Consider the following 13763-nt stretch of genomic DNA (forward strand, 5'->3'; position numbering starts at 1 on the left):
GCTAGTTTCCCTGTTTTTTGTTAAGATATTCTCTGCCGTCATTTGTGACCTTAATTTGTCTGGTCTTATCTGTTCTATACTTTCCGAGTCTATACATCTCTTCAATTTATTTCATGATTTCAGGTTCATCTTCCTGAACTAATTCTAGTAAACTACTTACTTTTTCTTTTTCCTCATTGATTCTTGAAGTTCTATCTAGGTTATGTTTCTCTTCCATTCCTAATATAATTATTAATTTCTTTTTATCTGCTAAGTCTCTTACTATATTCTCCTTCTTTCTCATCACTTTGATAACTGAGTCTTCAGTTTGTTCTTTTATTTGCTGTTTAATTATGTCAGTAAATGCAACTTTACTGTTTTCCTGGATTTTTTTTTCCAACCCTGTGCTTCTTTTGCCATGGCCTCTTTGTTGTCTTTATCATTCCTCTTTAATTCTTCATTCTCCTCTTTTTACTTCTTTTAACTGTCTTTTTAATTCTTCTATTTCTAAAGTTAAATTTTTGTTCACCTTCTCTAGTTCTTCCAATTTTTCAACTCTGCGCAATTTTGGCTATGTTACCGAACCTGTTTTCCCAATGTTCGGTCATATCAATTTTCTCCTCTAGTCTTGTCAATCGGGGGAGGTTGGTATCCCCCCCACCGTCTTTAAATCCCTGGAAACTACTATCATCACCTTCCACTGTGCTGCTCTTATCTACACCTCTAATCTTTACATTTTTGTTGATCCCGTCGTCACCAAAATCATTATTGTCGGTCCGCCTCTTGTTTACAAGACGCCTGTCCTCCTGGACCATGTCCCTCTCTTCCTCATTTCCCTCAATAATCCCTTCCCTTCTCCCTCCCTATCACTCCCCCACTACACTAAGAGCACTCCCCTTCCCTATAAATACAGTAAGGCACTTCCTGGACGTAGAGATCAACGTAGATTTTCCTTTTTCATCGGTACACCAATTCTCGCTGTCCATTCGACGAAAGTGTGTGTGAGTGTGTCTGTCTGTATATATATGTATATATATATATACATATATATATATATATATTATGTATAATATATATATATATATATATATATATATATATATATACACAGGTAAACGTCGACTTACGATGGCATTAGGTTTCGATAGATCCATCGTAAGTCGATCCCCAATTTGTGTATCACTCTGTTCCGTGGTCACTGTACCTAGCCTACCTGTATATTAACCACCAGAGATACTGAATATAGCCTATTAAACATGTACAGTAGTTTATTTAATTATTTTTATCCTTTTTACCATATTCAAACACTATAATATGTATTTTCAGTACGGACTTAAATCTCACGGGCAGCAGCCAATGCCAGCCGTACGACGTGTCGTAATAATACTCGCATCATAAAATATAGTCACCGCTTATATCGATCGTTCTCTCTTTCACCCGCGAATTTTGAAAACCACAGAGAATGGGATTCAGGGCACATTTGAGAGAATGTAAAAACACAGGGGCGACTACAATAAATATAATCAAGACGCCGATATGGCAGCCTCGCGAATCCACTTGCTCCTCATGACGCCTACGTGTGCGGCACCGTATGGAAGGGGTATATCCTCGTCGTCGTCGTCATCGTAAAGTCGAAAAATCGTAAGTCGCGGCCATCGTAAGTCGACGTTTACCTGTATATATATATATATATACATACATACATATATACATATACCAAGGCTTTTTACCCCTTACAAGGGAGGTAGCCAAAAAGGAAAAGGCATAAAATCATTTCCACCCATTCCATCCCTGAATACACTCCACACCCCTCCACCCTCCCTCTTATCTTAGCACCTCCTGGATGACGGGTCATCCCTGCACATTGTCCACTGCTCTGGGTCAGAAGCAGTGTCGCAAGACACAGCACATCCACAGCAAGGCCGCTTCATTAAATCGGCAACCCCCCCCTCTCCGTCCCCCCCATTGCATAAAAGAAGAAGACGGGGAGAAATCCCTTTGGGCTGCGTCAAATTTTGCTCAAACATACTACCTCACCCCCCATCCCCCCCGCCCATTCCACCTCATGCAATCACAACATCATCCATATACAACCATTCTCCATTCACCCCTGTCTTCTGTCCTCTCCTGTCCTTCCTCAACAGACCCCTCTTCCCCAAAGCCCCCTTCACCCCATCCATCCACCTCATCCTTGGATGTCCCCTCATGTTCACTCCCTCCACATCTGCCTTCCATACCTCTTTTAGTAGTTTTTCTTCACTCATTCTTTCCATGTGTCCAAACCATCCTAATATTCTTTCATCAACCCTATCTCCCAGCTCCTTTTCCACCCCTGTTCTCCTCACCTCCTCATTTCTCACTTTAGCCTAGTAACCCCCATCAACCATAGAAAATGTGATGAAGACAGTTTAGAGAGTATGTCATTACGCAGGGGCAACTACAGTAAATATAATCAAGACGCCGATATGGCAGCCTTGCGTATCCACTTGCTTCTCATGCCACCTACGTAGGCGGCACCGTATGGAAGAGGATATGGAGTAAAGAAACAAACTGTGTCTGATATTCGTAAACAAAAGGAACAACTTACCCAATATTCGCTGAAGTATTCGGTTGATGAAAATTTTGGACTTTGTACTCCTGGGGTGAAAATTTTGGGCCAGATCCCAGGTATTTACACTAACAGATTGGATAGTGTGCTTAAGTAAAAGTACCGTACTGTATTCATTCCTCATTTTTTCGTAACATAATCATTGAAATACAGTAGTATCGGAAACTTCAGACAATCGGGTATATCGGACCGGTGTTCCCCCCTTTTAGTCTGTTAAATCGAGGCATGAGTGTATTTACCTAGTTGTATTTTACGCGAAGGGAAGCTATGCTCATGGTGTCCCATCTTCACATCATGTTTTATCTAGCCTGTTTTTAAATATGTGTATTGTTTTTGCACGCACCACATTTTCATCTAACTTGTTCCAAACGTTTATTATCCTGTGGGGAAAGCTGTTCTTTTTCAGGTCTCTTCTGTTATTGTTTTTCTTGATTTTCTTTCCATGTCCTCTTGTATCTCTACTATCCCATTTTATTAGATCCTTTCTGTCAATAATTTCCATGTATTTCATGATTCTATCAATAGTTATCAAGTCTCCTCTCTTCTCTGCTTCAATCTCTGCAGTTCAAGTTTTGCCAGCCTCTCCTCGTATGATAGTTCTGAGAGTGTTGGTGTCAATTTCATAATTGCTCTTTGTATTCTTTCAAGTTTTGTTATACATTTTTTTTTGTACTTGTGACTACGTTGTCACTGCATATTTCAGTTTTGGTCTTATCAAAGTGACTATTATTTTCTTCACCATTTCTTCGTCCAGGTATGTAAATACCACTTTGATGTTATTAAATTATAAATTTCTCCAAAATTTTTGTTTATATGTTTATCAGGGGACATATTATTCATAATAATGACTCCTAGATCCTTCTCTTTTTTCCACTTTTTTAATTTCTTCCTTTCCTAATGTATATGTCCCCACTATTCTTTTTTTGCTTTTTGCAAGTTCCATTACACTACCGTATTTTTCGGACTATAGCCCGCACCGTTATATGACCCGCACCCCCTTACACCTTAGTGAAAATCCACACAAGACCCGCACAACTGTATGACCCGCAGTCATATGGCATGCACGGCAGTGTAGATCTGACGATGTATATACCCATGCGTGGGTGGCCACAGGCACAGCTCTCGGCGGTTGTTGTTACGGCCGGCCGTTGACATGGTGATCAAAGTAATTTCAAAGCTGAGGCTTTTTCTAAATTTTCTGTTTCATCAATGCTTATGTGATTTATAAAAAAAAAAGATATATACTTTCCGATATTGGCAGGTTTCTTGGTGATATCTTGCTTTTCAGGATTCATCACACGTCAACGGCCGACACGTACGTACACAACCTCACAATTTGGTTTCTGAAGCTGCCACTAGATGTAGTGGTAGCTTCGATGAAAGAGGGGTGATCTTGAAAGTGTGCAACTGATCTTACGATGCCTTTGGGATGGGTCGAAGACGTGGCATTGCAATTCATGATCATGATACCAGCATTACTCCAGTCCTATTTATTTCTGATTGTGATGAAGATGAAGAATAACCAACAAATTACATTTCAATATATTGTATTGCATTTATATATATATTACAAAGAACCTTAATCAATTTGTGTAAATAATGCCATAAAACCCTGTTTGGTTGTTTACTGGTAATTAATCAATCAATTGGTTTATAAATGCCATACAAAGACTGGTAATTAATTATTAAACCAAACAATTTCCAATGGTTAGTTTTCAATAGAATAGAACAATAATGGAGCACATTACTGAACTGTTATGAACAGAGTCAATGGAGCACATCGTTATTAGAAAAAAAGCAATCAGTGATCACAGACGACAGAGTCAGTAATGTTTATGAAGGCGTATCATCGCTCACGAAGCCATCGAATTCCTCATCCTCTGTATCGTCATGGAAGAGGTTGTGGTATAAATCGGCCAATTCTGATGCAGTGACCTCATCCATTTCCATTTCGGATTCGTCCGATTCCTTTTCTGAGTCGTAGCATGCATTGAACATTGCAGGATGGCACATTTCTGATTTACGGAAACCGTTCTGAATTGTTGATTCTTTAATTTTCTTCCATGCTTGAACGACCCATTCTGCCACTTGAGCGTTAGTAGCTCTGCGTTGTCTACCAGTTTTAGTGAAGGAATGTTCACCCTCCACCATCCACTTCTCCCAGGCAGCACACAGTCTGTCCTTGAATGGCTTGTTGACCGAAATGTCAAGTGGCTGGAGAAGTTTCGTAAGACCGCCAGGGATTATAGTGATCTTTGAGTTGACTTTCTCGAGGTGTTGTTTAACGGATTCGGTTTTATGGGCGGTCATAAAGTCCAAAACAATAACGAGGTCTTTGTGTGGAAGAATCCACCCGGGCGCTTGACATACACTGAGTCAATCCAGTCGTTCATGACTGCTTCATCCATCCACCCCTTTGGATTAGCACGAACCATGATGCCAGATGGAAACTTCTCCTTCGGGATAGTTTTTTGTTTGAAGATCATCATTGGTGGGAGTTTCTTCCCCGATGTGGTACATGAAAGCACGACAAACTCGATTTCTCATGGCCTGTTGTCTTGATGGGTACTGTTTTTTCGCCAACATGCTCGACAGTTCTCGTCATCGGAATGTCGAACGTTAAAGGAACTTCGTCCATATTGATCAGGTGATCGAGACTGATTTTATGCTGCCTTATCTTGTCCCTTGTGTAACCCCTAAAAGTGTCGAGCTTTTCTTGCCAATCTTTGGGAAGTTTCTGTGCCATTGTAGTGCGGGTGCGGATCGTCAATTCTTTCCTGTGCATGAACCTAAAACACCAAGATGGTCCACCCTGAAATTCTTCAATGCCGAGATCTTTAGCGATGGTTTTTGCTTTTAATCGGATCCTTATTGTAGACATCCCCCGTCCTGCCGCCCTCTGTTCATTCACCCATGATTCAACTTTATCTTCAAGGTTGGGCCATCTTGCTTGGTGCCCCCGAAATGCTTTTTTTTTTTTTTTTTTTTTTTTTTTTTTTTTCTCTCGCTTGTTTTAGTTTGTCCTGCTTTTTCCATGCCCGCACCAACGATTCATCGATTTCGTACTCCTGGGTGGCGGCACGATTGCAATGCTCCTTCGCAAACTGGACTGCCTTTAACTTGAAATCGGCATCGTAACTTTTTAGCCTCTTCTTCACTGGTGGCATCTTGTTGTTTTCTTCTGCGTCGTTGTAAGCTTGTTGTGAAATGATGATTAATCGCTTAAAACTGCGGTATTTATACCCTCTTAATTTGATCATGATGTCGATTTTTGTGGTGACAAAAATTTGTCCATCCTTAGTCAAACCCAGGACTGAAATGATTAATGAAATAAAAATGCATTCTCCGAATATAAATACAGTCGAACCTCGAAAGCCCGGACTAATTGGGGGGAAGGGTGGTCCGGTCATGCCAAACGTCCGGTCATCGAAAATATCGTCCTAACAACCGTAGATTTTCATAACGGTATACGTATAGGTAATGTATGATATGGCATAGAAACACATAAGAATAATACTCTAACACTGTAATAATAATACTGTAATAATAATGCTATAATACTAATAATTCTGTAATAATAAACGTAATACAGGCATGTAAATGTACTGTATATACAGTGTACTGTACTGTATTTTTCATTACGTACACTGTAAATATCGGAAGGTATGCACGCGGGACAGTGGTGGCGGCCAGGGTTGCCGTGTTTTCTACACTGCCGTGTAGAATGGAAGTGTTGCCATACCGGGGCATACATTTTTCTCAGACGTGTGCAGACTTTCATAGCAAGATATACTTGTCAAACTTTGACAAAATGGTGGTTCTAGTTTTTTATTCTTGAATGTATATAAGGCCCCCATGCCCTAACATATTCAGTAAGATATAATTTTTTTTTACTATCATCGCTAAAAGAAAGCTGAAACTTTAGCGTAGAATTTTTCTGCACGGTAAAAACGTATCTTTTGGGGTATAATATTTTATAAGTACCGTAACACAATTACCAATAAAAGTCATATTTTGATGTACCATTTATTATTTGATAACTAGTTCTATGATTTTTAAACAAAAGTTTGAGTTTTTGAACGTGTTTAACAGCCCGCTGATATGTAAAAAAAAATTCATGTCCTTGTGCAGTTGCCACATGCCGCTATTTTACTACGTTTTGGTACAAAATTCTACGAAACGGGAGCCCTGGTGGCGGCTTGACTGGGCCGGGTTTGAGTACACGTGTACGGCAAGTCGCTGCCACCTACCGGACAAATAGGGAACTTTGCTTGAAAAGTCCGCCCTTTGTTCATTTCGACAGGTCAAACACCGGGCTTTCGAGGTTCGACTGTAAATTAAATTAAGAAAATACTTTTATTTTTTATATGTCAGCAGAAGAAAACATTATTAGGAGAATAGCGAAGTTTTGTTGTGATTTTTTGCCAAAGAATAAAATTTAAAGATAGGAGTATTTAGATAGAGGCCTTGGAGAAATATTCTTCCAAGGATAGACCTAAACATATTATGCACATGTAATGCACAAATTTAGCATTAAGGAATCAGGTACAGTTTGTAATTTGTAATTGTGAAAATGGCCGCCTGCTTGTTTTTATTTGATTGCAACACACGATGTTGGTGTTGGTACCAGTCAGTGTTGTATTGTATGTTCATGCTGTTTAGTTAGGCCTGTTTTATTTGTGATAATGCTTTTATTAATAACAAGAGCATGTAAAGCGGGTAAGATACTGACAAATCCTACCTTCTCTTTGTCGTTTGTCTCGATCGTGCGCGCTGTATTATGACATTGATCAACTTTCATTCGACGAACCCGGTCGGTCCTCCCGCAAATCCCCGATCCAAGAGGGCACCCAGCTAAACTAATCGTTCAATTTTTATTGACTGCTTAAGAGGGCAATTTCTAACCAGAATCCACAGATGACCCGCACCCCCAAATTTTGGCCCCTTTCTGTGGCAAAAAGCCGCGGGTCATACACCGAAAAATACGGTATACTTAAATTTAGTTTCCACTACTCCCATTATGTCTGTTTTTTCTAAGGGCAGGCAATCGTTTCATTCATTCATTCCTGAAATTATTCCATCTATATTAGTACAAGCTATTTTTAATTTCCTTTCTCCTCGTCTTTTTCTGTCTTCTTTGCTTCCATTTTCCTTATATACCATTTTCTCAGCCTCAGATCCACCATTCTCAGTTTCAGTTCTTTTTTCATTCTTTTTGTTTGCTTTGTTCCTAAGATCTTTTTCTTTCTCTTTTTCTTCCTCACTCATTTTTTTTATCCATATATTTTTGTAATGTTCACTATTAGCTAATTTCGTTGTTCTGAATAGTATTTCCTCTGCAATTGTTTGAGATCTAAGCTTTACTTTCAGTGGCCTGTATTGTTTTTCTTTAGAGTATCTGTCCATTCTATGGGTTTCCTCGATTTCCTGATCTCAGCCTAATTCATCTGTTTGTAATTCTTTCAGAGTTTCTTTAGCGATCTCTTTCTCTTCCTTTTCCCTCTGATATCTGGGTACATCATGCTTCTCTTTAATGCCATAGATTACGATGCATCTTTTTTTATCCACTGTGTCCCAAATTAAGTTACCTTTCTCTTTGATTACTTGGATCACTGTTTCCCTGGTATTTTCTTTGACTTCTTGTTCCATTATTTTCTTTAGGGATATTTCTTGACCAGGCGCGGATCCATGGGGGGGGGGGGTCTGAGGGGGCTGAAGCCCCCCCCCCAAATTTGTTCTTCCATGAATTATTGTAAGGATGTCATTTAATCGATTTTAGTACTTTCTGATGTTTTGCCAGGTCCGGGGGTTAAATAAACTGACAGCATGTGTGCAGTATTTGGGCGGAATTGTGCTGTATTTGGCATTTGTTTAATTCCATTTATCTGATTTGCGCTGCGCGTGTTGTAGGGTTGCCAGGGTTGTGTCTCAGTTGCGCTCTGGAAAGGGATAGAAAGGAGATATACCACGTTCGTTGGCCGTTTAACATACCTGTATTGTCACCTATATGATTGTTTTGTGTTGTTGAAGCAATCAAGTTGAAGCAATCAATCAAGAAGTATCATCTATAAACAGAAAGTACAGACGCTCCTCTACTTACGTTCATTCGTTTTACGTTTTTTCGATTTTACGTTTGAACTGACTGTAATTTTTTTTTTTTTTTTTTTTGTGATTTTTTTTTTTATTTTAGCGCACTCCCCGTAGTTCAAACGATACTTACGCATGACGCTGCGTCCATTGTTTACATGATACAAACGACAGACTGAACGTGCCTTGCCTCCTCCTCCTCCACCATCTCAATTTATGTTGCTTGAATTTAATTTATTTGAAATTAATGTTACAGTAAACTCGCGCTTATCCGAACGCGTTTTAACCGAATAATCGCATTAACCGAATATTTTCTCAGTACGGTAGCCATCGCTTCAACCGAATGTATTTGGATCTCAACCGAACATTCAAACACCCCGCCGCCTCTTCCGCCACCCGCAAGCTTCACTAAGTGCTCACACGGTGGCAGCACACTCCATGTTTACACCTAATCGGCTGTTTATACTCTTTAGAATATGTTTATGAACTGTTATAAGCATTTCCATGTGTATGTTAAGTTTACAGGTACGAATGTTGCACAAGACATTACCGCATTAAACTCTACGGGAATGAAACATACAAAATTGGATTAACCGAACATTTCGGTTAATCGGACATTTCTAATCCCCCTTGGAGTTCGGATAAGTGGAAGTTTACTGTATTTTACAATGTTATGTGTATAATTAATGATTTAGGGATGTTTTATAAGATACGGTAATAGAATTTACGGATGTATAGTACAGTAACAACTTACGTTCATTTTCAACTTATGGTCGGCCGTTCGGAACGCAACTAAAACGTAAGTTGAGGAGCGTCTGTATTCAGGAATACCACAGGCTTGATAGATATCGTTAATGTAAATAAAAAACAAAATAGGACCTAGAATACTTCCTTGAGGTACCCCCATACTTACACCCATTAATCTCGATTTAACACCGTTAAATAAGACAACTTGATTACGATTAGATAAATATGCAGTGGCGGCGCCAGGGGGGCCAACCCCCCCCATTAGCCCCCCCCAACTGAAATGAGCAAATTGAAAATTTAAAACACTCATTGAAATAATTTTATTAAGTGGAATTTTTAATTGCCAGGGCTAAAGATTTGTCAGCCATCAGTGCTAGCCCAACCATTAACCCCCTCCCCTTCTGAAATGAGGATAATATATGTGTATTATCATATTACTATTAGCCCCCCAAAAATTTGCTCAGCCCCCCTTAGCCTCCCCAACTAAAAATTCCTGGCGCCGCCGCTGTAAATATGACTGAACCATCTGAAGTTCAATGTCTCTTATTCCGTACTCAGCCATTTTCATCAATAGAATACTATGATCAACTGTGTCAAAAGCCTTTTTAATGTCTAGAAAAACTGCGGCACATATTTTTTATTAGATAGTCGAGTTGCAATATATTCCTGCAAGAGAGCAACAGGCATATATGTTGAGTGGTTTTCACGGAATCCAAATTGATTATCGAAAATTATTCCATGGTACTCGAGGTAATCTACCAATTGCTCAAGAATAACGGTTTCAAGTACTTTAGACAATACCGGAAGGATCGAAATCGGATGAAAATTTGATACGTTTGATGTGGGCCCATCTTTATGGATCGGGTGTACTATAGCAATTTTTAGGACATTAGGAAAGCAACTCTGTTGAAAGCACAAAGTGATTAAATGCATGGGTAAATGAATAATTCTGGGAGCAGCAAGTTTAAGGATCTTTGTATTATGGCAATCATAGCCATTGGACTTATTTTTTAAGATTATTTATAATACGCAAAATATCGTAAGTTGATGGTTTTATTAGACTAAATTGTGATGAGATGAGTTATATATTGAAGTGGGTTTCCTGGGTCATTTGGCAGCGTATCAGCCAATAAACTACCAATTGAACAGAAAAAGTTATTAAACATGTCAGCGATCTCATGGTTGTCAGTTACCTACCTGTTATTGTGAATAAACAAATTGGGAGTATTATTACTTCTCTTTTTATTAATTACTTCAAGAAGTATTGACCAGAGTTTCTTTGGAACCGATGAATTTTCTTCAAGTTTTTTGAGATAGTATTGCTTGCGAGCCGATTTAATTGATGAGTTGAGAACATTACGATATCTGATAAAATTGTGTTTATTAAGTTCAGAGTTGCACTTGATGTATTTTTTAAATTGATGCATTTCAATAAGTTATTTGTTACCCAAGGTTTGATTGGTATCTTTCTTCTTGATGTTATTTTAGTCATTTAGTAATTTCTTCATTAAATGTAGTTATCAAACAATTGGCAAAATCATTGTGGTGACAAGTATAATGCACAGTTGCAGTTAAATGTTGAGGTGTAAGCATCTACTCGAGTAAGCAGGTAAACTATTACTTATTTGTTTATAATATCTCTTGCAATTGTTTAATAACCCAAAGGGAAATTGAATAGTGGAACACCTTTCTATAAAAAAATATTATTACTTTAACTTGATATCGAGATTACCATGTATCTTCCCAAATTATATTCAATTTAATCTAGCAGTTCTCCACAATGTTCTTCCATTTCCTTCTATAATTTTTACCAGAGACGTTACTTGAGATTATGTTTGTGGCAGAATTCTTCTATGAAAATAAGCCTGTGTCAGATATTTGTTTTTTGCCCCTGCTAGACAGGCAGGTCCAGTGAAATGAAGCGAGCAGGGGATCCCGCCGAGATCACTGCATTTTTTAAGCGACGACCTGAATGTGTGCAGATGGATAATGCCACCACAGAGGCAAGTGTTCCGGAGGAAGCCAAGACCCACTCGTCTCGTGAAGACGGCACAGTTGCAGTGGCAGCTTCTCAAGAGCCTCGACTTGACATTGCTGATTTCGTGGGGAAGAAGGGAACAGATGCAGAGAAGGTGGTCATCATCCACCAGAAAGTCCCAGTTATCGAGGCTCTTCCATTCAGCTACGAAGGCGGTCAAAAGAGGCGGTTCCAGCCTACCTGGTGCTCATCATACCTGTGGCTCAAATATTCAGTTTTGAAGAACGGAGGATACTGAGCTCGTAAAAGACCACACGTCCACGAAGCGGAAGAAGCTGGTCAGCCTCTGCGCTACTAGATGGGTTGAGCGACACGACTCAGTCATTGTGTTTATGGAATTCCTGCTAGTTATTGCTGTCTTTCTGGAGAACGAGAGCAACTCGGACGCGACGGTGGGACTACTGCTAATAGCAATCCGAGAGCCGCACTTTCTGATTGGTCTCGCCGTCGCTGAGTCTGTGCTAGCTCACACTGTGGAGCCAAGCCGAGCCCTGCAGTCCCCTATGGTTGATCTAGTCTCAGCGTACGCTACGATTGGTGATGTATCTAAACAAGACCCGGGAAGGTGCACTGACCAGCTGCCAGGACATCTTCAAGAAGGCAGAGGGGCTTTTCCAGGAGATTGGTTCATCACACGACACCATTCCTGTACCTCGAGTTTGCAAGCGCCAAACGCAGCGAGCGAATTTACCCGTCCAGACAGCTGAGAAGTATTACCGAAGATCTGTACAGTATATGTCCCATTCCTCGACCATGTATTGACTGAGCTGCAGACCCGGTTCGGAAATGATACTATTCCTGTTGGCTTCAAGATCATGAATCTGCTCAGCAGTGCTGACGGAGATGTTGCTGCTGTACTGGAAGCGGCAAAGGTTTATGAGGCTGATATCGAGACCTTGAGCCTCGTGAAGGCGGAAGCAGAGCTCTGGTATTCAACAACAATGAAGTTCGAATCCATTGGAGATGCCCTTGCCCACGCCCAAACCTGAATGTATCCGAACCTGGCCAAGCTCCTCCGAGTTTTGATCACGCTCCCAGTCTTGAACGCAGAGTCCGAGCGTTCATTTTTAACCCTGAAGTGACTGAAGACCTACCTAAGGAATACTATGGGTCAAGATCGCCTCAATGGCCTGGCGCTACTCGGCGTTCACAATGAAATCAATATTGAAATAGACAGTGTAAGCAATGTATTTGCCCAAAAAACAGGAGGTTGATGTTTGTGTGAGATCCCATGAACAATGCTGTGTGTTATTAATGTAATTTAGATACTTTTATTAACAGGTTCAGAAGTTCATACACATTTTTGTTTGTATTTCTGATTTTTAAAGCTACTTTTATTTTTTATTACTTCCATGAGTCCATGTGCACTAACACTACACACGGATCGTTCAATGATTTCTCTCTATGCGAGAGTATACGCGTGCCAGTGCCTTATCACTGACTAGCACAAGCGTGTAACAATATAAAACGAATATACATTCTATTATATATGTCTAAAATACAGAAAAATCTGAAAAACATTATTAAGTTAAGTATACCTCAGACTTCTGATACATCAGACTACTCAGAGGAAGGAATTCAGGTTAGCCCCCCCCCAAATTTTTATCCTGGATCTGCCACTGTTCTTGACTTTCCTGTTCAATTTTCCACTGCTTCTTTATTTCTTGTAAGTAATATTATTTTATTTTTTCTTCCACCTTTTCAGTCACTTCTTTCATTTGGTTTTTTATTTCCCTTTTCAAGGCCTCATTCCTATTTGTGTCTTCACTTTTTAACCTTTCATTTTCTCCCTTTAATTGCTTTAATTCCTTTTTTTAACTCATCTATCTCCCTATGATTCTCCTCATTGGCTTTCCTTAACATGGATATTTCTTTGTACATTATTTTGTACTCTCTTTTGAGCTCTAATAATTCATCCAAAATGTTATTAAAATCTCTATTTCTCATTCTATTACTATACCTTGGTTCTCTATCCATTTCTAATCCTCTATGCATAATATTTCCTTCCCTTTCAAACCCCAAAAAGAAGCTTCTTTCAAACCTTTGGTATTCCCTTGGTGTCTGTGCGAGGCAGGTCCTTTTCTTAACAACACTGAGTGGAGTCTCTATTCTACTTTCTTCCAGGCTTCTCTTGGTTGTCTCTTTGTCTCTTGGTGTTTCCATTTTAATGAAAAAAGTAATATAAAAAAAAAGATAAAATGGAGATACAAAGACGAATTACATTTTGGTCACACCGAGTTAATAGCTATACTTCACCGTATATGTAAACAACTAGGTCCGGTTTTCAATCGTTTCCAATCGCTT

General features: G+C 39.5%; 2 protein-coding genes across 8 annotated transcripts in view; one reads left to right on the forward strand and one right to left on the reverse strand.

The window, feature by feature from the left end:
- Positions 1 to 13690, reverse strand: part of RNASEK (Ribonuclease kappa) — an 83966-nt gene extending 70276 nt beyond the window's left edge. The window contains exon 1 of the mRNA XM_076179456.1: positions 13501 to 13690. Within this exon, the coding sequence (XP_076035571.1) occupies positions 13501 to 13622 (122 nt within the window). The 5' untranslated portion in view covers positions 13623 to 13690. The remainder of the gene's footprint in view (positions 1 to 13500) is intronic.
- Positions 1 to 13763, forward strand: part of LOC143021745 (SID1 transmembrane family member 1-like) — a 407746-nt gene that overhangs the window by 41107 nt on the left and 352876 nt on the right. For 2 of the 7 annotated variants that reach the window (XM_076179447.1, XM_076179444.1), the window contains exon 2: positions 11320 to 12637. The exons of 4 other annotated variants lie outside the window; for them this stretch is intronic. Coding sequence is in view for 1 of the 3 variants with exons in the window: in XM_076179440.1 (XP_076035555.1) it covers positions 3876 to 3902 (27 nt within the window). In the remaining 2 variants the exon portion in view is untranslated. Of the gene's footprint in view, positions 1 to 3875; positions 3903 to 11319; positions 12638 to 13763 lie in introns of all 7 variants that reach the window. One more of the 7 variants, XM_076179440.1, reaches the window with a different exon arrangement.

This window comes from Oratosquilla oratoria, chromosome 42 (genome assembly GCF_046742065.1).
Source record: "Oratosquilla oratoria isolate Oo_2021 chromosome 42, ASM4674206v1, whole genome shotgun sequence".
NCBI classification, from domain to species: domain Eukaryota; kingdom Metazoa; phylum Arthropoda; class Malacostraca; order Stomatopoda; family Squillidae; genus Oratosquilla; species Oratosquilla oratoria.